At 35.1% G+C, this 24,916-nt stretch overlaps 2 protein-coding genes across 7 annotated transcripts in view; one reads left to right on the top strand and one right to left on the bottom strand.

Annotated features, from left to right (window-relative positions):
• Window positions 1-605: 605 nt before the first annotated feature.
• LOC18447103 (Calcium-binding EF-hand family protein) lies at window positions 606-20,232 on the top strand. 2 transcript variants are annotated; one of them, XM_020675283.2, is made up of 6 exons: window positions 606-1,217; window positions 12,139-12,376; window positions 15,845-16,138; window positions 16,949-17,167; window positions 18,256-18,384; window positions 19,839-20,232. In XM_020675283.2, exons 1-6 carry the CDS (start codon window positions 1,213-1,215, stop codon window positions 20,055-20,057), a joined length of 1,104 nt encoding a protein of 367 aa, XP_020530942.2. In that variant the 5' UTR covers window positions 606-1,212; the 3' UTR covers window positions 20,058-20,232. The 2 variants fall into 2 exon arrangements, with proteins under 2 accessions (XP_020530942.2, XP_006857268.2); XM_006857206.4 differs by lacking the exon at window positions 12,139-12,376.
• Window positions 20,233-23,834: 3,602 nt separating this feature from the next.
• LOC18426293 (vesicle transport v-SNARE 13) overlaps window positions 23,835-24,916 on the bottom strand; it is a 41,530-nt gene continuing 40,448 nt past the window's right edge. For all 5 annotated transcript variants that reach the window (XM_088847913.1, XM_088847926.1, XM_088847898.1 and 2 more), the window contains exon 8: window positions 23,835-24,148. The gene's annotated coding sequence lies outside the window, so the exon portion shown is untranslated. The remainder of the gene's footprint in view (window positions 24,149-24,916) is intronic.

Genomic DNA, 24,916 nt, shown 5'->3' with positions numbered 1-24,916 from the left:
ACAACTGATCTTGACCTTGGATCTGATATTGGGTGGCTGTAATTATTTTATCGACCAAACTCAAAGTCCAAAAAAAAAAATTTCAAAGTTTGTGACTCATCCTAGCTAGCAGATTTTACATCGGATGGTTGTTGTTAATAATTGTGACCTCCGTATAAAAAAATAAATAGTCTCATTATATATAATCCCTATTTTGATTGTTTAGAGCCTCAACCATATGCAAACTACACCCCTAAATTGTGACGCATGAAACTACACAATACACCTACGCACCGTACACGGTTCCGACGTATAGAGTTCCATTCTTGCACGTTAACAAAAAAAAAAGAGGTTAGAATTGAATTTTTTTATTTAAGAAAGGAAAAAAAAAGAAGGTTATATTTGAATGTGGATTCAGAATGATTAAGTTGAAATGCTCACATGCTCAATTATGAAAGAAACCTGGCATCCATAAAATTCCACAAGTCAGCAAAACAAAACCTACCAAATTCCGTTCACCGTCCAGGTGCACTCTCGCCATCCACGTGTCCCAACCAAAGGACGGTGAGTGGCGTATTTACACTGCCAAGCACCAATAAAACCCCCTTGGGACCAACGCAAAATCTGCACTTCTAGAGAGAGAAAGTATACCGTTTGAGAGAGAGAGAGAGAGAGAGCATAGAGATAAGACGCTAGAGAGTAGTTTTTAAGATATACATACTGGGCTAGAGAGAGAAAGAGAGAGATCGCCCGCCCAAGAAGGTCTGGAAGTTCAGGTAGAGAGAGAGAGAGAGAGAGTGGGAAGTTCCTTGGAAGTTCACTATATGCATGTGGGCACTCGTTAAAATCTTGACAACGCAAATCTTAGAGAGAAAAAAGTTAGATAGAGAGAAACCAGAGTAGAGCAGCCCAAAAAGTCCAGTTCACGAACTTGAGCTCTGCACCACTGGTAAATCTCTACCGTGACAATCCAAAAGAAAAGAGAGAGAGAGAGAGAGATGGAAAGTGGGAGCGAGAAGAACGTGGAGGCAGTGATGGATGGGTCAAAGATAAGGGATTTGGTGGAGAGCGATGAGGTTTTCAATAAATTCGTGGAGAGGAAGTTTGAGGAGCTGGATCACAACCGCGACGGGAAGCTGTCGCCCGAAGACCTCCGCCCGGCGGTAACAGACATCGGTGCCGCCCTCGGCCTCTCTGCGCAGGGCTCGTCCCCTGATTCCGACCACATCTACGATGAGGTACTCCGTTTTCACTCTCTAGATTCACTTATTTCTGTTGCTAGAACTTTTATCGTCAATGGTTTGAATCGACTGGGTCTCTCTCCTCTGCAATTTAAGTTAATTTTGAGTGAATGACTATTCTCTATCTCTCTCTTTCGAGCTTTAACTTAAATTGTTAGTGAAGTGATCGATACCGTTTTCTATAATTTACTTTTTGAAAATGTATATTTTCCTACTCTCGTTATGGCTCAAGGCCGAATCCATCTCTGTACTCCATTATCCATATCATTGTAGGTAAAATCGAGCTGCAACAGTTACACGGACATGGCCCCCGAAGCTGTTCAATCGGCTTAACTGGTAAACCGGTCTGATCAACCGATTTAATTAGACAAGTTTCAGGGGCGGTTAAAAAAACGTTAAAAAATTTAAAAAATCTAATAAGATATGAACAATATGTTTAAAAAATAATTAAACAAAGCACAACTAAATAAAATTGAAAATTAAAAGAAAAAAAATAGATTTTAAAGAATCGCGGTAGGAGAATTCTTAAATTTTTTTTAAAAAATATAAAAATAAGTATTAATAGCCAAAACAATTTTCAATCGATAAAAAAACATTAAAAAAATTACATTACAAACAAAATCAAATCACCCATTTTATGAAATTTTATATAATTTTATTTTAAAATACACGGCCGGCCACCAAATCCGGCCTAAGAGGGCCCGTTCCGGATTTTTCCTCCATTGATCCATATCGACGCAACCATCGATAGAACTTTTCCCACTTTTCCTAATTCCAACTTTGGAGTGTTGACACTCGCTCATTCAATTTGGTGTCGTCCGGACCGAGCCCGTCCCTTGTCCCCAAGCGCTAGCTGAAGCGCGCCCTCGGTCTTCAGTTCTAGCCCAGGCCTTATTCTTTTGGGGGCCAGGATGACCCGGCTAGTCTTAATTGTGCAGCCTATTGCCCTAATCTTTTTAGATGCGTTGATAAAGAATGATTAAAAAAAGAAGAAATATATACAATGAGACTATTTATTATTTCATACAAAAAAGCAAAAATCATTATTGACTATTAAAGTTGAAATTGGCTGGTTAAGAATGTGTTATTAATTCGTTAGAAAGTCTAAAATAAAATATATAGAATATTATGTGATATTTTGGTTTCATATTTAAAGAAGGGAGTGTATAGAATGAGATCATTTACTTTTATTGTAAGGAGGTCACAATTACATGCAGTCGTGAAATCTAATAGTTAAAAATAAATGTAAATTTTTTGTATAAAAAAATAAATAACCTCATAATATACAATTTTTTTAAAAAAAAAACAAGATAAAAGCTCCGAAAGAATAAAATAGTGCAAGAGATATAAAATAAAACTTTTTTATTAAAAATAATTATCAGCGCCATATGTTTTAATCGGATTTATGTATCTCCATACGATTAGAAAAAGAACGTAAAATGATGATAGATTATTTATGAAGAATATATTCCTGATTCGGGGAGTTTGTATGCAAGGGTAGTTTTGTTATTATTTAGAAGAATAAGAAAGAAAAAGTATCATAGTATTCTATACTATTCAATTGAGGTGGCTTTATGAAGCGCCACGCATCGTGCCTTTTCGCGAAGGAATCTTCGACCTTTAACATGAAGCATAAATGCCCTAGTCTTTTGCCTAAACAGCGAATGTATGCTTTTTTTGTTTAATTTTTTTCTTTTTTGACAAACAAATGTATACTTTCTCTATTTCCACCTAAAACAAAGAATGTACTCTCTAGCGCAGAGCCCATTCTTCTTTAACAGCTAAAATGCTCTATTATTGAGAAATTCCTGTTTGATTTGCCATCAAATCCTTGTTTGCTTTGCCATCGATTCCGAGGTTACGTCGACTTGTGAGGCTACCGATCTAGGAGCCCGGTTTTTTAGATGTCGACTGGATCGATCATCTATAGAGAACCTTCTTTTCATCATTCACCTAGCCATAAGGCGAATACCTCTCTCTCCTCTTTTTCTCTCTCTTGCAAGCCCGCGCACGCACGTGCTCAGTGCATAAGAAAGCTTGAATAGGATAATCAGATTCTAAACACCCTACCCAAAATTATATTTGAGAAAATTAGTAGGACTTCGCATTTTTGTGGTAGATAAAATTTTCCCAAACGGAAGGATGTGCTGTGGTTTTTTTCCTAAATTAAGTTAAGACGGTTGGTGTGTCTTGGTCATTCCACCTAGTATCAGGGTGTTTGGTACTTTAAAAGGAGGACACGGTTTCTTGAGTCTATAGACTTATATTTAGAAATGCGGGCCTCTTAATAATTTATTTTTTGAAATCGAAGTTGATCCTAATTTTTAGGGAACATGATTATAAATTTATAAAAGTAAATAAATTTTAAAAACTAGAAATGATATCTTTTGGAGAAAATATTTGAACGGTTGATTTTACTTTTTCTTTGGAAGACTATTATTTACGGGACCTGGTTTTTGGTGGACGGGGTAGATCTCCAAGCCCGTATAGTAACAGGTGCGGGCTTGGACGCACCAATCAATTTTCCTTAAAAGGAAAATCTGAGTAGTATTTGTAGGAACCATCTGAATAGGGTTGGTAAGGCGGGGTCCTTTAAAGACCTGCCTGCGATCAGACCAGGATTAGGGGTTGGTTCCTAATAGATTCTTTTATATATATATAAAGAAAAACAAAAGAAAGGAAAAATTAAGGGAAAACACCCGGCCTGGCAGCATATAGACGTTCACAAAATATTGAGAAATAGGCATTCTGATATAGTAAATAGATAGGAAAATATCTTATAAAATCATTAAAATTGTCAAATCATCTTATTTAATATTAAAAATGTTGTTTTTCTAAGTTTCCTTTCACTTAGATGTAAAAAGAAACCATGTTGCCCTTATTCAGGATTGGAATCATGAACAAGTTGGCACATTTTAGTAATTTAGCCTCTCTTAAGTGGCTTGAGCTTAATAATGAAAATACCGTTGATTTTCTCACGTTGGCAATATGACATTATCAATTGATGAAAGTACCCTTGGTTGTTGAGGTAAAAAATATGTAACTCACTTTTTTCCAATTGTAAACCCTTTCTATGTTCGCTAAATCAGAACAACTAAGGACACATTTGTCATTTTATCAAGCCTCATAAGTAGGGCCAAATAATCAAACTACCTGTATTTGTATAGGATTCCCGCTCATGAATATGGGCAATTTGGTTAATTTTTTACTACATTATTTTAAGATGGGTGTGGTTTGTATAGAGCCGAGGCTCTAAACAATGAAAGTAAAGTGTGTTAACCAATAGAGAAGTGTTTGTCTTGTATTTACTTGGGAAAACTCATATAATTATACATATATTTTAGTGTGAATTGGATATCAACAAAAATATCAACAAACTCATTCAAACTACAAGAGCCTTATCCTACTACAAAGATATAGACTACAAAGACATATTTTCTAACACTACCCCTCCGCTCAAACTGATGGGGGTGTAACAGCATCAGTTTGCCCATTAAATAATCATGGCACCTTTTGGACAACGTCTTAGTGAAAATATCAACAATTTGATTTATGAAGAAAATATGGGGTAGTGATATATCTCCTCGTTCAAATTTTTTGCGTACAACATGACAATCTACCTCAATATGCCTTCTTCGTTCATGAAAAACTGGGTTGGTAGCAATCTTCGCTGCGCTTTCACTGTCGCAAAATAGGGAAGTGGGGGAAACCATAGTGTAGCCAAGATTAGCCAAAAGTCGCCTCAACCAGATAATTTCGCCACATGTAGAAGACATAGCTTGATATTCTAACTCTGTATAAGACTTCGACATTTGTAGGTTGTTTCTTAGATTTCTAAGAGATCAGGGAAGTGCCAAGAAAGATACAATAGCCGGTAGTAGAACAACGCGTGTCGTGGCAACCAGCATAATCAACATTTTAATACGCTCTCAAGATTAAGGATAAAGATCTGTCATATGAGAGGGCTTTGTCAATTGTGGATCGAAGATAGCGAATAATGCGATGTACAACAGTAAGATTAAGTTTTCAAGGATCTGAAACAAACTGATTGACAAGCTAAACGGCATGAGTTATATCTGGTCGTGTTATAGTAAGATAGACTAAGCTATCAACAATCTTCCTATACATAGTTGGATAAGCTATGAGGTCGCCATCAATCTTTCCATATTTGATATTTATTTCTAATAGTGTATCTAGTGTTAGAAAGAGAATATGCTGAAACCCAAATCGGACCAATTCCTGGGCAGAGAGAGAGAGAAAGCACTTCTATCGGCTGGAGGTAGAGAGAATGCTCACGAATTCAAGACAAGATTCACGGTTACTCTAATACCATGTTAACCAATAGAGAAGTGTTTTTCTTGTATTTACTTGAGAAAAACCCATATACTTATACAGGTGTTTTAGCATGTATTTACACGTTACATCCTTCAAAATAGAAATCGGATATCAACAAAGATATCAACAAACTCATTCAAACTACAAGAACTTTGTCCTACTTTATAAAGAGATAAATTATAAAGACGTAAATAAACAGACTACAAAGACGTATTTTCTAACAAAAGCGCACTTTCAAATAGTGTTGAGAAATGTGGTTTCACAACTGAAAGTTTTTGTGACATCCTTAAAATATATTTTCATCTTTAAATATAAAATTTAAAGCTTAAAAAATAGTGTAGACCGAATATATATATAAAAACTTGAAAATCTTGAAAATTGACGTTCCAAAAATGCATTACAATATGCACTATTTTCAAAACTTGAAATCCATTTTTTTCTCATGTCATGCATCTTGATGTCGAGATTATCAATTTGAGGATATTTAGACATCAAAACAAGCTCTTCTTGTGAAATTTTTGAGATGGGCTCTAATTTGATTGTTTAGAACCACGGCTCTATATAAACTTTTTCCTTTTAGGATATATCCAGGAGAATTGAAACTTAAAAAGGTAACACTTAGATGATTTGACACCTTAGGGCAAGGGATTGCCATGGCGCCCTCTTCCATTAAGTATGGCATGTAAAGGGTGGCTTCTATAAATAAACATCAAAAGATGTTTTTGTATGCCATGGGTTCCATCTTACAGCTTCCAGAGCTTGCGATAAACAACATGGGAGCCTATTTGGGTCTCCCACTACCCAAAAATTCCACCAAAACAAGCACGCTCTTAATGATTTTACAAAGTAATTTACCTCTTTCATCTATATTGTTTAAGTAAAAAACTGGACATCAAGAACAGAACCATGTGCAGGACCGTTAATGATCCCTGAATCAAACGCCCCAAGATCAATATCTTGGTCGCCTCAAGGAGAGAGTGGCCACCATACATGATTATGTGACCTTGCATTGTTATCCTAATCTCCCTCTATATCCACTTCAATCATTTCAATGGATGGTATATGACTTTAAGCACTGTGGTGTTTTTTTTTTAAATGGTGTGGTTTGTATATGGTTGCAATCTTAAACAATCCAATTAAGGCGCATCTTTAAATTTTATAAATGTAATTTTGATATAAATTTTTTTTAGGATAGCTTGAGAATCTATTTTCATCTCTAGTTATGAAATTTTAAACTCTAAAAATGGTCAAAGTAGATCTATAAACACATAAAAATCTTGAAAATGGATGGTCAAGATAATTTGTAGCAAGATACACTATTTCGTGGACTCGAAATCTATTTTTTTTTTTCATATTTATATATCTCGATTTCGAGATGATCAATTAGATGGCTTTCCAATATCCAAATAACCTTTTGTAATAGATTTTTTTTGTGCATATTTAATTATACATTTAAGGTTGCAGCCTTATATAAACATTTCCTTCTCTTAAATCACCTGATTTCGGGTTTGGGGCGGAATCGGATTAGTTTCCAACCAATCCTGAGTAATGGGCGGTTCTGAGTGGGATTAATGCCATGAAGGTGAGAGGGAACCGAGTGCTCTTGATGTTGCGAAACAACTTGTTTTGATTCCTTGCATGAAACAATGACTTTTATGTGTTGTTAAGAGGTTTTCCTTACTCCTGAGTTCCCTCTTAAAAGTCTCACTCAGCATCATCGATAAAGGTGAACTATCGATATGAGTGTTCAACTACAGTTTTTGGTTTCCTAGTTGATTACATGGTTATCAATTTCATCTTCTTCTTTTTTCTAAGATTAATTTTTTTTAGAATAAATTTTACTTAAGCCTAAGTTGAGAGGTAGACACGTGTTGCGAACCTAGAAAAAGATCATATGCTTATAGAAAGATTAAGGCAGCCATATTTAAAAAAGAGAACGTCTATGAGTAAGATATTAGGTATATCTATTTTGCTAATTTGGTTACATAAGTCTTATCTCTTGGTTATTTTGGTAATGAACATGAGAGACATATGGGAACAAACTTTAGGAGAAAAACATGATGGGGTTATCTCTTCTAATATCGCATCCATCTCTCACTCTTTTAGAGATTTAGTGTCAAACCCTAATTAACAACTTTCCTTCTCACACATGTTTAAATGTCTCTCCCATGCACCTCTCACCTCTCTTTAGCCATCTCTCTCTATCAATCTTTCCCTACAAAAGAAAGAAACAAAATTTTCTCTTTGTCCAATGGAGACCACATCAAAAACCCATCTCTCTAAAACTCTTAAACTTTGGAGGAGAGAGAAAAAAAATGTCCATTAACCAATCTATATAAATGAAAGTCCCTTCCATAGAAGGCCAATACTGTTTCCTTGCCTCTAAGCGCTTATTGTTATGTTGATGTTCTTTTGGATAATAGGCAACAATTATACATGGTATGTCCATATGTTAATGAGAGGTTGGACATTTTCTCTTGGCCCTAAAATTTTATTATTTTTTGTTTATTTATTGGTATTGGAGAGAACGTGGTTTTTTTTTTTTTTGGTTATTTGGTGTTGGAAGACTTTAGTTTTACTATCTAGACTATTTTTTTGTAGCTAATAGGGTGATTTAATAAAATATGGAGTTATTGGCTAAGAATTATTCTTATAGCTTGGGTGCTAGAAGATCTCCATGGTTTTTCTAATTTTGTTCAATTTTAAATTAGAAAATTGAATTATATTTAATTTGTTATTTCTTAAGTATTAAATATGTTTTAAAATACAAGGATTACTTGATGGTTGCTCGATGAAAGGCCGTGCAATAATTTCTCTCTTTATAAGAGTTCTTGAACTTTTATATTATGATATTTGATTGATGCGGGCCAAGGGTTTACACTAAGAATTGCGCTTATTAGCTTGGATGTTAACAAACTTCCATATTTCTTTTCTAAATTTTGAATTACATTTAATTTGATATTTATTATTATTAGAATTATTTTAAAATATAAGGATTACTTGATGGTTGCTTGGCCATGGAATCATTTTTTTTCTTTTTAAAATGTTCTTAACTGTTTCATTTTGATATACATTGACGTTGTTTATAAGTATATAATGTAATCATGAGAGTATGGCAGAGTACAAGAACAGTTGGGAAAGTGAGTTTTTACTTTGGTCTCATAAACAATGGGTGTAGTAAATTTTTATAGGAAAACACATCAATTACTTGTAAATTGTCAACTATGAAATGGACCCTTATAATCCGTGGAGACATGCTAAGTACATTAATTCCACACATGATATAGTCATATTAAAAATGTCCATTATTTTCCCTTTCAAATAAAGGCCAATATTTTATTATGGGCTGGTATTGTGTTCACATAAGAGTAGTTTGAAAACATATGGTAATTTACGGTCTTATTGAAGATATGGCTCTTGATAGAGCAGGATGGCATAACATGATTCCTGGAGCCGACCCTAAATAAAATAGTTGAGAAAAAGTTTGGATGATGATGATAATTACGTCCACATGCTATGGACAGATTGAATGCTTCATTCAGATTGAATATCGCTTGATCCAAGGTCCAAAATTAGTTTGTTTTCCAATTTAAAATTTTGTTTAAAAATAATTAATTTGCCATTTGGGTTTTAGCTTTATTTTTATAAGAAGAATTAAATAAAAATGATAAAAAATATTTCGAACAAACAAATACTGACAAAAATATATTTATGGGTATTTTAGTTATTTTTATTTGAAATAGTTTTTAACCATGTTTATTTAATTTTCTTTATAAAATTGAACTTACATCCCAAGTTTTATATAAATATAATATTAAATAAAATAAAATATAAAATCTAAAATTAATTTTTGGCATTAGATGTGGCTTTGTGAAATCTCAAGTGTTTGTTCAACCTTCCAACCGGCATGATGCGGACAACATACTTTTCTTTTTATTTTGTCTTTTGGGTGTGCTCTTCTTCAACAGGTGTAAGAGAACAAATAGCGCTGCTACCAAAATTTGGAGTGCCCAAACTAGGCCCTAAGTAGCATCTATAATATTAAAAGAACATGCGAGGTTTGTATATGCTAATTTATTTTCATCTCAAATTTAAAGTTTTAAAAAGTGTAGATCAATCAGATCTAAGGACACTTGAATTTTGAAAATAGACGGTTTGGATAATACATTGCAAAATGCATTATTTCGGGATTCGAAATTTTTTTTTTTTTACGTCTATATATCTCGAATTCTAGGTGATGAATTGGAAGGGGGCTACTAAGTGTCTTCTAGTGAGTTTTTGAAGTGCAAATTATTTCTGTATCATAAAGTTGAACCTTTTTTTCAAAAATTTTAAATTATTTATCTCTCTGGCGATCTATTTTCGGCACTATTTTGCGGCATTTTCTATACAAGCATAGTTCAAAATGGGATGGGGACAAATGTGTTGTAGAAAAAAATTCCTGCAAAGATAAAAGGAAAAAAAAAAAAATTAGAAAGACGCATGTGAACCCTCATTAATTTGTAAGGCAGAATTCCCAGTTGGTGATATATAAGGACGCAGCTGAACCCTTATTAAAACAAAAAGAACAATTTATGTTTGTTTATTTATTTATTGATTTTTATTTTAACTCATTTTTTATTACTTACAGCAGATCTGATGTGCAATGTATACATAAATTTATACAAAAAAAAACGAGAATATACACATTAAACTTCACAAAATTCAAATTCTCATGACTATCTGGGGAGATTGTGTGACTCCATCCTTATCCAGAGAGTCAGCTCCTACGATCTCCCTACTCCAGGAAGAAAAAGACATATTAAACAATTTGATTTTATCTCTATTTTCATCAAAAACTCCAACTTGGTTCAAGGGCAGGTTTCTACATGTGTGATCCAGTGTATTACACTGCTTGAATTGCCTTTCACTAGCGTTTTTGCCTACAGTCACAGGCATGGGGTGGCGGGCATAAACCATGCAGTATGGATTTTGTGTCAACCTCATTTTCAGCACACCCTCGGATAGGGCCTGAGTAGGTCAATGGTCCCTTACCAATCCTCCAACGCCAGCCCGTCTAGGATTTCCAAACAAGCTACCATCCAATTTCGGTTCTAGTGTTCTAGCGGGAAAGCGGTTGGGTCATGGTGGTAGCACCCCTATACCTAGTTACCACGTTCTGATTTTCAATCTCACTGACACCACTGATAAGGCTAACTCCTAATCTATTTGAAAAAACGGGTAGGGGCCTGCCTTCCCCTCTGAATTACCCAAAAATATTCTAGTGTACTAGCTGAGGGAGGATTGACACCACTGATAGGGCTAACTCCTAATCTATTTGAAAAAACGGATAGGGGCCCGTCTTCCCCTTTGAATTACCCAAAAATATTCTAGTGTACTAGCTGAGGAAAGACTATCTATTGGTTCTCTGTCTTCTAGGAGGAAGGAGCTTTACTATCTCATTGAAGAGGGATTGAAAGTCACTCGAACTTCTAGTCCCAAAATTCTTTATTTAATCCACCTGTTAGATTATGGTCGCCCCATTGATTTGGTCAAATGAATCTTCGTTGCTGTACTTTGAGGTGCCTTGTTGTTCACCTTAAGCCACAAAAGTCAAATTGTGAAGCAGTCCCAACTTTGGCAGTTGGGAACGGTTGGGCTGTCAGAGTGGGTTTTCTTTTCTTTTTTCTACTTTTCTTTTTTTGAGTTGTTGGGGGAGTTGGGCACAATTGAGAGAATATGTGCTCGATCATGACCAGAAGAAACTTTGCAATCCAAACAATCCCAAATATATAGATAAAACAGTAGCATCAGAATGCAATACACGACAGACATGGACATGATCTTTTACAGTAACATCATAATGCGATACACGAGTGAGACACGTTCTTGTCCCTCACCTGAGACAAGATCATTGGGATGCGATACACGAGCGATTCACTCCCTAGGTAGTCAAGGCGCAGGGGCCAGCCAATTATTCTTCCAGTTACCATCCCCAACCAAACAATGACTATACCTATATTTGTTTAGGGCCACTTACTGCAGATCTAATGTTTTTGTAGGGCACCACTTGCACCATTTTGTGAGAGATGCATCATTTATCAATCTTAATCTTCTGATCCCGAAACCCTCTTTAAGTGTACATACTTTCTCCCATTTAACCAGATGAGAACTCTTTTGCAACCTATAGGAATATCTTCATTAGGCCTTCCAAAACATTTGCAATGGAAGCCAGATTTTAGGGCATATGATACACTGGTAGATTCATCAATACAATTTGATGAGCATAATTCTGCCACCCGGTGATAGAACTTTGCAGTTCAGAGGCCCATCTCCCTTTGAAATCTCCCCCAGCGGTCCCCTTCCAAATGGATCGTTGTGATCTACCAACAGAAAGGTCTAGACTGAGATATTTGCCTCACAATTTGTCCACTTCACATCCCACAAATCGGGCAAGACGTATAAATTCTTTGACCCCAATAAATTGCCTCACAGATTCCCTGAAGGCCAAACACTAATTCAAAGCAGCAGAGAAACAACCAATGGCTACACATTTGTTGTGCAGAAATATCATAAAAATGACTTCGTCGTCTTCATATTGCAGGTGTGACGTGACATTTCCACCTTCCGAAGACTTGAACCTCGGCGAGAGACGCTTGACATTTAATGTGTCCATCATTCTACTAAGTAAAGAGGATAATGAATCCCTCTGTCTGATACCATTGGAGGCACTGAAGAAGCCTTTTGCAAATCAGTACATAGAAGTCGGTCGAGGAAAGTCAACCCTTAATCCTTTGCCTCCATCTACTGTCAAAAACTCATGTGTTCCGATATTTTCATGGGTAAGACCAACAGGCTTGTCATTGGCATTCTTCAGTCCCAGCTCACAATTACTATCAGGAATGTTGTCTCTGTACCACAAGCGAACGCATTTGTGAGCAGCCAAGATACTATTCAAATTCAGACATTCCTTTACAAAAGCAGAGTGGAGCAATGTTATGGCATCCCTAAGGGTCGTTCTTAATCTGGTGGCAAGGACCCTAGCCAAGATTTTGTACAGCATACCAAGTAGGTCAGGGTTGGATATCTTTAAGGGTCTCTATGCCTTGGTTTTTGTTTCGAGAGATTTGTGACTCTGCCTCTTCAGAACAATTCTTTAGAACATCAAAAGCAAATTGTCACCCAGAAATGCTTGAAGAAAGCAAGTGGGCGTTCATCATTGCCAGAAGCATAATCTCTGCCCAACCCAAACACAGCTTCTCTAATCTCGTCATTGTCAACTGGCAATTCAAGCCAGTGAGCTTTCTCCTGAGTTAATCTTGCAAAGGCGATACCATCTAGTTTTAATACCAGTCTCTCCTTTGCTTGGAAGGCTGCCCTAAATTGTTATATTATGGCACTTTCTATGACTTCATATTCTGGTCCTCAACCCCTTGATTTTGATCCCCCAATGTGATGTTGTTGGACTTTCTTCTTGAATTGACGATGATACTTAAAAAAGTTTGGTATTGTGATCACTGTCTTTGAGCCATGATCTTTGGCTCCTTTAGATTTCCTCTAGCTTGAGGAGTTCCTGGTAGGAAGCCCTAAGTTATACCCTTCCTTGATCTTCTTTCAAGGTAAGGGTTCCTACTGTATACTTGATTACATTGAACTAATCAATCCGGATGGATATCTCCCAATGTTCAAGTTGCTCCACTATTTGCAGTGGCAGCAAGGGGTTAATTGTGGAGGCAGGTGCCTCTTGGCCTATTACTAAACAACCATGTCCACCTATGCAGCCTCCTCAGGAAACTCAATTTTATGCAGAATTGTCTTTGGCGATGTCTGTCATCTTTGTGGAGATTGGGGTGAGCTGGATGTCCATGGTTGAGGACTAGTATCCGATGGGGAGCCGGGGCTTCTTCCTCCAACTTTCAGTATTTGAGACTCTTACATAAACACATTTTGGACTCTCTGAGTTGTCCTGCTCTCTAACTACTTTCAGAGAGGCATTCTGTCAACTGAAAAGGGTAAGAAGACTGGTGTGGTGTGTTCTCTTGTTCCTGGGTGCCTCGTCAGAGGCTTATTGTGCAGTTTAAAGCACCAGCAGAAGCAGGAAGGGGTTTCCTTACTCAAGGGGGAAGAATGAGTTAGGAGAGGGGGAAAATTTGAGAAGAGGGACCGAGTATTGCATTCAACAATCCTGACTATGGGATCCCTGCATGCTTAGATCTGGGCCGTCAAAACTACTGTCTTCTATTGTGCTCATAGATCTTGACCTGCAGGTCGATCTGGAATCAAAGCTGTCAAATGAAGCTATTGTACTGTGGTCTATGAATAATGACCATCATCACATATTGGGATTGGGCGGCTATACAAGTGGTGATTGTAATCCATCGGAGGCTGTGTGTCCTGCTGTTGAGGTTCAAATGCCAAATTTGAATTTAGATTTTCATCTTTCAGGTGCAAAACCTGCTTCTAACAGCCTCAAATAGTGGCGGAACAAGATTCTTGTAGCCGAACCCCAATAGTTTGGATAAGGGTCGGATTGTGATGATCGTTCAGGTGCAAAAACCCGCTTCTAGCAGCCTCCAATCTCCTTTGAGTTCAGCTACTGACCTGACTCCCTTCCGTGACGTCCTGGAAAGTATGAAATGGACCTCCTGTTCTTAGCCACATTTACACTAGCAGCAAAGTGGCCCACCAAGTTACTTCACGGCCCCGACTGTGTTTCCCTTGTAGGTTGGTCTCCAATACCCCTCACCAATCTACTAGTAGCTCACTGAGAGGATCGAGAATGCATCTCGTTGCTTCTCTTTTTTTCTCCACCTCCATCCAGCCTCTCTCTTCATGGGCTTTTGCTTTGTACTTGTTAACCTCTATTCTTGTGCTTCTCTTTCTGGTGACTTGCACCCACTAGTCCCCATGGTCATCAATGTTACATGATCCAGCGCTATGGGGATGAATTTTTGTTGCACGCCCCTCTTCTATGAGCCGAGCCATGAAGTCCAGACCCTCCACCATGAGAAAGACAACAATATCTTTCTCCACCACGAACCTGAGAGTCCCAAGTTTTTTTGGCAGCAGTGACTTCCCAATCAATCTTTATTAGCTTGCCACTGAGTGTAGAAATTTAAAAACACCTCCAAGTTTGTGAACCGAGCTCTTTGGGTAGCACCAATGAAGTCAGTGACGGGGTCCATTTGTTCACCTTGAGGAAGGCACCATTAGATTCACTATAAAATTTTAAATCTCCAGTTTTGCTGCTTACAGATGTGGACTGCCTCCTCCCCTGAGCTCAGAATAAACAAAATCCTATCATTTAGTAATCTTTTACGGATCAGTTTGCGCCTGCTCTAGTGCTTATTGTTTCAGTCCATCGGTATCCTTTATAGGATGGTAGAAGGAGCCAACCAGAGTAGTCTTGAGCATGTGCATTTTCTCTCCCACAATCTTTGTGACGCAGAGAGAGATTCCCTTGTTTTTGGACTCGACATCTTTGTGACATGTTTCCACCACCCTCATTGCTCTCTCTAGATCCATCCATGGGTTCTCTGTCTCGAGATCCAAAAAAAACTACGTTTTGTCTCTAGGGATATTTCTTTAGTGGACCTCTGTTTACTCTGGTATTTCTGATTCTTTCCTATTTGTACCTCACACCATATGCAGAGTGGAGTTGCCACCCCATCCCAATGAAGGACGTAGCCATGAGGTACAATGATGGAGATTTGCTGGCAGGCCTCGCGTGCGCCACTACTTAATGACAATATTTGCTGACTACTAGCTGTTTTTTGGCAGCCTGAACTCCAACAGGGTTTCTGGCTGCATGTTACACATTGCTATGGCTTTTCCAGTGGTGGTTTCTTCATTTCTTTTGAGAGACATGTTTGTCTTATGCCGAAATTGCTTGTGAAAGGAACCAACAATTGTTCACACTAAGCTGTGTTTTAAATCTTTCACTCTTTTTATCACATAGTAGTTAATCAAGGTTGGGAGTCTCTAGTAAAGAAATAAAGGAATTAAAACCATGCAACTTATTTAACATTTTGGAATAATAAGAATATAAGTTTGTAACTAAGTTGGTATTGCTCATTATTATCTTTCCTAGATTAAGTTGAACATTTATTTGCAGAGAGAAGAAGGACTGTACCACTAAATAATGCCAACTATGTGCCTGTAGTATGTTCTTTGATTTATTATGGTGATGTGCATGCATGTGTCTCAAAGGGTTGCTAATTGTTTCTCTTGCCCATATTTCTTTGTACAAAACTAAGGTAGCGTACTTCTTAATCTTATTAAACTTTGCTTTTCTCTGATTTCACATAAAGGTCCTGAGCGAATTTACACATGGGAACTCCGGGGAAGTGAGCAAGAGCCAATTCAAAGAAGTGTTATCAGACATATTGTTAGGCATGGCTGCAGGTTTGAAGAGAGATCCCATAGTGATCCTCAGGATCGATGGTCAGGATCTGTCTGAATTTCTAAAAGGTCCCGGGTTTGAACCCCATGCCATATCTGTGTTCTCGCAAATCGAATCTACCGGCACTATGCTTGACTATGTGGAATCCGCCCTTCACAATTTCAGTGTAGATCATGGAATGCCCCCACCTTCAGATCCATGGGTAATACAATCACATAATCTTTTCCATTCTTTTTCGTTAGGGTTACGTTTTAAGAAACCAAGGCTCCTTAGTTTTCTTTGCTTGTCTTAATAAATACTGAAATGCACTTAAATCTCAACTTGTAAAATATGACCCTATGTCCTTATAAGATTTCGTTTGGCAATTGTATACTACAAGAACGTTTATCTTTGATACAAGAAAAATTACAATCACATCCAGCCATCAGGTGAGAAATTGGGTGGCTAGGGCTGTGATGTGAAGTTCAAAAAACATTTCTTGGACTTTGACCACATTCAAAGGCACATCCCGGACGTACGATTTCACATCTATTGTGACTTTCTTGTAACAAAGGTGAACAATGTAATTCTGTACTTCCCCTTGCATGATCACTCTAAATGGTCTGATGCTATACTTTCCCATTGCATGATTACTCTCTCTTTTATCTTATTTTCAATTCATGAAGTTTACCATCTGTGTTCCACATTTATTATTGGGCTATTAATCAGGATAATATAAAAGGAACAATTACCTTTTTCTCACCATTCTGAGAAGCGATTGCTGATTTTGTAGCATTCCAAAAGTAGTGTTCTAACCTGGTCGTGGCCCCACTAAAGAGAAGCCTCTTTTGAGATTACCAAGGAAAACTAATTACTTTCTTGGATATATTTCCCCCATTTTCTCTTTTGTGCTCTCTTGAAAATTAACATTATCGCAACACAATTACGATTTTAATGTGACCAAATATGCTTTTGATCCTAAAAATACTAGTTGAATAATCATTTTGTTCAATTTATTGTTTAATTCCTGTAGGTGACCAGTAAGGTCATTGAGCCAGCCCTGGAAGCCAATGCCTCTTGTCTAGAAGAGAGGAATGTAACCCAAGAGGGATTCGTGGAGTCACTGAAGAAGGTCATTGAGAGCATTGCTCTCCATCTCAAAGAGGACCCTGTGATAGTTGCACACAGTGGAAACACATTTGATGGAAGTAGCATCAAAAGGCTCTTGTCAAACAAATATGAGTTGGACAAGGTAATTGTAACACTGTAACTTTTGCTGTCAAACATGTATAAAATTTACAACAAAAAGAGAAAACTTCTTGGGTTGTGCGACTGTTACGATATTTTTCCTTTAATGTTTTTTAATTGGATTATACTTTTGAGGGTATTTCCAGTCATGTTGAGGTCCTTCGCTTGTTGAGACTCTTGCGAATAAAATAGGGACTCTTGTGAGATTTGAGTTATGAAGGGTAAAATTTTAATGCGTATTTATATTAATTATATTGTAGAACATTGGGATATATGTATTATATAAAGATAAAAGTTTTTATCACCCACGGTTGCATGTGATCGCTGTCCCTTGTGCTGTCTATTAATAACGAACTGTCCAAAATGAGCTAACACTATGTCAGTGTCAGTGCATCTTGTGCCATCCATTATTATCGAATGGTGCAGGGTGCTGTGGCCACATAAAAGATTCTGTCTTTATAAAAATAAAAAAGGAGAAAGAAAAAGTTGCGTGTGTGTTGTGTTTGTGTGTGTGTGTGTTTGCGTTTGTGTTTGTGTGGGTGTGTGAGAGAGAGAGAGTTCCCTGTCTTCCCTTTTCTTCTGTTACTTGTAATTGTTATTAAAAGTTTAATGAAAAAAGTTTAATGAAAAACCAAGCATAATGTTCTGGATTAGTTTCTCATAGAGCCAAAGCAATTTTCAGCAAACAATGTTAGGCATATTGCTAATGGCTAAACTACAGATTTTTTATTTAATAGGCGATACCTTTTGTTGAGCAACATCTTAGACAAGTTGTGTGTGAAGTTGAAAGAACAATGCGTGGTAATTTATTTCATTTGAGACTTTGGATGAACTGTCTCGTATCACTGCAAGGTTATTGTTATAAGGTGCACAATACACATCATGGACATTACCATACCTTCTTTACTATTGTTATGTTTCGATTCCATTTTATCCAGATCATTATATATGCACAAGGAATAGTTTAACTAATTAATGGAGTGTAAAAGAAATAGAGGACATTCTAAAGAATCGTAGATCTAATTAAATGAAGTGTATAAGGAATAGATGGCATACTAAACTTTTGCTCTTTATTTCTCTCTACAAATGAAGGCCATGGAGACCACATGGAAATCGCTTCCCAAAGACCGGCATGAAAGAATGTCCAAGGAGTACCTTCGTGTTGCTTATGACATTGTTGCCCCTGCTGCTGGCTTACCTCCCTATGGAGCTGTTAATCAGGTTGGGCATGACAATTTCTTTCATTATCTTCATAACACAATATACACTGATGCCAATCCATAAACTTAGGTTTTTCATAACATAATTAACATAGACATCGTTCATGATTATAGTAAAAATATTCAAGAAAGTATTTAAATAGACCATTTACATTTACCCTTTGCACAAAAGGGCAAAAATACCCCAAGTTGGACTGTGCTCAAAGTCCATGAAAATTTCCCGACGGACCTTAGCCTGTCCGATTTCCTACATAATGGCTTGGTTGTTTGATACTTTTTGCATGAAGGTTAGGAACTCACTTAATGTGATACTACAATACCCTAGGGATTTAGCATGTTCACGAGGTCTAACTTGTATATCGTTTGGTGAGAGATCTCATAGTGCAGTATGGGTTTATTTGCTTTGTTTTGTGCTGGCGATCAATACTCGTTGACACCCAAACTAAATCACTGGATTATGCAAAATGACATACAAAAGCATCATTTTGCATTATTTCCAGAACGAGTTTCGAACTCTTTTTTTTTTCATTGTACTGTGCACAATAGCTTGCTGTTGCAGTGTTGCTATTGGAAACAATTACAGGATATCATATTATTTTAACCCACTGCAAATGAGCCTCAGGAAATCCATAAATATGGTGTCACCAGTAATCCATCAATCCCACTCTCTCTATCACTCACCAGTACATTGATTGGCCGCTGATTATCCTTGTGTGTGAACTTCCATGCCCATGTCACAAGGTTCTAATTTACTTTACCTTACCTTTTTTTTGTCTTTTCTTTTTTTTATCTGTCATTCCCTTACAATAATTTTTTTTTTTTTTTTGAAACTTTATTATGTGGGAGGCTTTTCCTCTCTAAACATCTTAAACTACCCAATTACTGGCCATGAAAATAATGCATTATGTCATGTCCTTGTGCTTCGAGAGGTACTAGAACGAAAGCCTCCCACCTTTCATGCCCATGCTTATCCATTTCTAATGGAAAACTTGAAAATTTAAAATTATTCTGGTGCAACTTGGTATAAAAATTATGGCATTACTGAACATTTCTGAGTACCAAAATAATGAATTTCAAAAAATTTAATGTTAGCGTCTGATTCGGTTTGTTTAAATGGTTAGAGGTTAAAGAGCCATAGTCAGTAAATAGAAATCCAAAATCAAAATGCAGGGACATCATGATAGAAGTAAGGATTCCACAACCCATACTTTTTGCCACTTAATAGTGGTCAATCAAGGGGGATCTGTTCTCTCAATTAAAGTAGTATGATCTTCTTTGGTGGTTTTCATTGAATCCATATATATTGGAATTCCCTGTCTATGTAAAATTGTTTTTCGTATATTTTTTCTATCTCAGAAGTGTTAAATGATTTGAAACATCATATTCGATACCAAAATACGCAACACAGGCGTCAGACATATTTCCATATGCATTACTTTTTGGAAGATTTTTTAGGTGGATGAGGTGGTGAATGAGGTTTTCAAGATGGTGAAGGCAGATGAAGCAGGAAGCTGCAATGAAGCAGAGTTTAACAAGCTAATCTTAGAGATTTTGGGGGATATTATGCTGCAATTAGAGGGAAACCCAGTGACTGTCTCTTCTAATGCAGTTGTAAATGAACCTGAGGCCCCAACTTTTCTCCCTGCTGCCTCTAACCATGGTGAATCAGAATAGGCACTAAACCATGGTTACTCCTATTGTCTGCAAATTTGGGCATTTTATAAACTACTGTCATTGTAAATGGAAAGAATTCTCTTAGGAAAGCCTCGTTGGGCCTTATTTTGTTGGGATTTTGGTTTATCTACAATGTGCAAGTGGAATGAACATAGAAATTGTTTTCTTTAGAAAATTTGGGCCAAAAATAGATAATTAGTAAATTCCACTTGTAAGCTAAAGAAAGGGATTTCAAACATTTCTTCCAAAAAGTTTGTTATGTTGATCTATCCAGTGAACCATATTTGATTTAAAATGATTTTAGGTGGTTACTTAAATAATTAATTGTGGTCTTGAAACATGTGATGGAATATTTCAAAATGATTGATTACAACTACATAGTGTTTACAATTAATGCAATTCCCCTCAATATTTTTTATTTGCTTAAAATTTAAAAGTATTTGTAATAAGATATTTCAAAGATAAAAATATTCTGAAGTTTGAACCAGCTTCGTATTTTGTAAATAATTTGGACATTTTTTAAATTTATACAAAGAATATTTAGAGAGAGCGATTATGGATGGTCTGTCTAACTGCTAAAATAAGGACGTTCAGAGAGAGATCTCTAGGATTGGGAAATGTGTGTTTTAGTTTGAGGGAGAATATAAGAATGTCAAAGTGAGAGAAATCTGTGAAATCAGGCAAGTTATGCTTTTATGGGCCGTTTGGGGTTGGCAAACAATTACTATTTCAATGATAAATAATAATAATAATAATGATAATGATAATGAACAGAAAATAATAATAATAGTTTTAGTTTTAGTTATTGTTCTCGTTATTGTTATTATTATTATTGTTATTATAAGAAAAGTATATAATAAGACAATTTACTTTTGGTATAAGATGGTTGCAATTAATCTTAACAGTTGGATGTGAAATTGAGTGGATGCATTTATTTCATTGACCGAACTCTAAGTTCAAAATTTTGTTTTTTCGAGTTTTGTAACAAACCCAAGCTATCAGATTTCACATTGGATCGTTATAAGAAATTGTGACATCCCTATACGAAGGTAAATGGTCTCATTATATACAATTCCATATTTATAATATGCATAAATTATATAATTTTATTATTATGACAATAATAATAATAACAACAACAACAATTATAATAATAATGACAATAATAACAATAATAATAATAATAATACAAATAAATATTATATTTATATTATAATATCATGCTAATAATAATTTTATTCTATTTGATTAGTAAGCCCAACGGTCTAGATTAAATATGGGTCAATCTAACAATCACGATTGTATTTCATAATATAAATTTTATACTTTTTTCACAAATCTATATCACGTGAAATTTTAAATGTTCACTCTTCTCATCAAGATGCATTTAAAAAAATTTTGAAAAAAATAATTTGTAAAATATATTGTGATCAAAATACCCTCAAAATTTACAGGGTATTTCGGCCCATTTATGTTTCGTGAATTATTGTTTTGATATGTTTAATAGATTCTACTATTTTTAAATAAACGACGCTCCAAATTTCAAATGATTTGGATTTTTTTAAAAAAAAATTAAAATTAAAATACGAAATACAATCGTGACTATTGGATCGAGCCGTATTCAATCTAGGCAATTGGTGTTTACTGCAGTTGTCAAATAGTGGCTTGACCTCAGATTCTCCCATAATAAAAATATTATGATATTATATGTTTTACATTATAATATATTTATTTTACAATATTATAATCTAATATTACTAATGTTTATGGTATTTAATGGTAAATATTTGGAATAGTAGTAGTAGCAGAAATAATAATAATAATAATGATAATGATAATAATGATAATAATAAATATTATAATTATATATTGATATTATAATTATGATGATTATATAATAATTTAATTTCTTTTTATCAGTTTTAACATAATGTTATAGTATTATTATATGAATACTAATATTAATAGAGTAATGATCCTATGAGACCCTCCCACACCCATATGTGTAGGACCTCAAAGGATCACCATTAAATTTGGCACAGACCTCTAGAAAAATTATCATATGGGTGTGAGACTTGACTTTTCTAGATATCTGTGCCAAATTTAATGATGATCCTTTGGAGTCCTACACACATGGGTATAGGAGGGTCTCATAGGATCATTACTCATATTAATAATGTTGATGATATTTTATGATAAATATTTAGAATAATTATAATAATTATAATAATTTTAATAATAATAGTAAATATTAAATATATAATTGTAATAATTATTATATTAGATATTAAATATAAAAAGGTGTGGTTTCTATAAGGTTGCAACCTTAAACAATCCAATTAAGGTGCACCTCCAAATTTTATTATAACATGTAATTTTGGTGTAAAAAATTCATAGGATTATCTAAAATCTCTTTTTATATCTAATTATACAATTTTAAACTTCAAAAATGGTTAAAATCAAGTAGATCTATAAACATATAAAAATCTTGAAAATAGACGGTCTTAGATAATGTATTGCAAGATATACTATTTTTAAGACTGAAAATCTCTTTAGGACTGAAAATCTTTTTTTTCTTCATATTCATACATCTCGATGGCGAGATGATTAATTAGAGCACTTTTCATCATTAAAACAATATTTTCAATGAATTTTGATGCGCATCTCTATTTCTACATTTTAATGTTGCAATCTTATATAAACTTTTTCCAATATAAAATATTATAACTATAGAATAATATCATTATTATGAGGAAGGAGAATGAAAAAGGGAGGAGGCACACATTACACTAAAAGCTAGCTTTCTCAAAACCTTGCATTTGCTCATTTTTAGTTTTTTTTTAAATTCGCAAATGCTAGATATGAATAGTTTTGAGGATGTGGATATTCAGGATGTGATCTTGAAAACTACTCCCGAACGATCAAAACCTAGATATGCAAAATCTTGATTTGGATATGCTAGTGTCAACGACCCATTAATAATTGGTTGGGTTTACGATAAGTATCTTTCAAAAGATGATGACGTGTGTCCTATTAAGTCAACTCATATTTTTATTAATAGGAGTTATACTTGCCATCCAAAATAACTCCTTATCTGAATGGGAACTCATAGTTTTTTAGTTTGCAAGTAAAGATTACAAGGGGAGATACGACCTTTACAATGCAATGAAACTTCTCGAAAATCATATTTGTAGTATTTGTATGACTCCAAATTTTGCACACATATTCTCGTCATCTCAATAATCAATCTTAAAAAAAAAAATTTCAATTTGAACCCTAGATATGGTTAAAATGAGTCATTTCCAAAAACGAATATAAACCATTCATTTTGTAGATTTCAAGATCTTAGCCTTTATAAACTCAAAATCATTTTTTTATTTTTTAACATTGTTCATCTAATGATAATAAAGCCATCTAAAAAAATTGGAAATGAAAAAAATCCTTCTAAAGCTTAATTGTAAGCATCTCGTCAAAATGAACGACCTATGTTAATTGGGCTAAAAAAATACTTTCTAGATTGTGTTTTCAATTTTTTCGTTTTTTGTGATTGTTCATTGGAATGAAAAGAGTGCATATTTCAAAATTTGGATCAAACAAATGGCCATAGGATAGTTTTTTAACGTTGTTGCATCATATTACTATACAGTGGTTGCATGATATCATTGCTCATATATATATATATATATATATATATATATATATAATTGTGAATTTTTATTAGAGAAATAAACCAGATAATTAACACAATCAAGGCCAAATTCTCCCTTAAGTTTCATATTTTGGAAACAAAAAAAAATTTATATATATACTTGGTACGTGAGGAGTTTAAAAAACTTTCAATTCATGTTACAATTTACATCAACCCTATATGCAAGGTAGTACACCCTTGGTTCGGGCCTTGAAGCTTAACATTCACATATCTAAAAGGAAAATATATGGATAAATGGATAATGTCACTACCAATGGGCATATAGGGGCCCATATACCTAACTATATGCAGGAATATTGTCCAATGATCTGCTCGTTCTCGAACTGAAGCTTCAAGTGAGTCAAGTAATCAATAGTTTTCTCTTTCTTTGATGATCTTTACACTACATAATAAAAGATGGCATTATCAGTGGGCCTATCTCTTGACTGCCAATGCAATAAGTATGTGGCGTCACTCTCGTCTCTCCCTCTCTTTATCATGCACAAAGATGGGAAAATGCAAAAAAAAAGAAGCATGTGTGGATTCAACAATCTATCCTCTCAATCCTTGAGAAATGAGCTTAAATAGACTTTCTGAAGTGATGAGGATTCAACAATCTCTTTATACAATCGGGCTTGTATGTAAATTTCTCCAAGTGTACTTACTCATGTATTATAGCTAAAAATACTCCCGATAGAAAGATGCTCTAGAATCAAAAGTATCTAAAATTAACCGAACTAAGACAGAGTATATGAAATGTAAGTTTAGTAATAATAGATGCAGAGACTTAGAAGTAGTTAAGATTGATGCCATGAAATATAAAAAAAAACACATTTTTCGATATCTGAGATCGATAATCAAGAAAAATGAAGAAATTTATGAAGATGTCGCACATAGAATTAGAGCTGGATGGGAGAAGTAGAGATGTACAACCAAATCACCGCATACCAATGAAGCTGAAAGAGAAATTCTATACAATTGTGAAACCGCTTTGGTTTATGGTGAAGAATGTGGGCCAGCAAAAGAAAACATACTCATATGTTTACGTGTAACTGAGATGAGGATGTTGAGATGGATGAGTCACAATACAAGAATGGATAAAATCCGAAATGAATACATTCGGAGAATTTAAGTGGGATTCAATAGGAGATAAAATGAGATAAAGTAGACT

Source organism: Amborella trichopoda, chromosome 9, assembly GCF_054954075.1.
Source record: "Amborella trichopoda isolate Santa Cruz 75 chromosome 9, AtrichopodaSantaCruz75HAP2 v2.0, whole genome shotgun sequence".
NCBI classification, from domain to species: Eukaryota; Viridiplantae; Streptophyta; class Magnoliopsida; order Amborellales; family Amborellaceae; genus Amborella; species Amborella trichopoda.
The sequence above is the reverse complement of the archived record's forward strand: the minus strand, read 5'-3'. Positions and strand labels throughout refer to the sequence as shown.

Excerpts from the sequence above, each read along its gene's own strand:
- LOC18447103 (XM_020675283.2), top strand. Across the intron at positions 16,139-16,948 it reads CCCCACCTTCAGATCCATGG|GTGACCAGTAAGGTCATTGA; the intron begins GTAATACAATCA and ends TAATTCCTGTAG. Across the intron at positions 17,168-18,255 it reads ACAAATATGAGTTGGACAAG|GCCATGGAGACCACATGGAA; the intron begins GTAATTGTAACA and ends CTACAAATGAAG.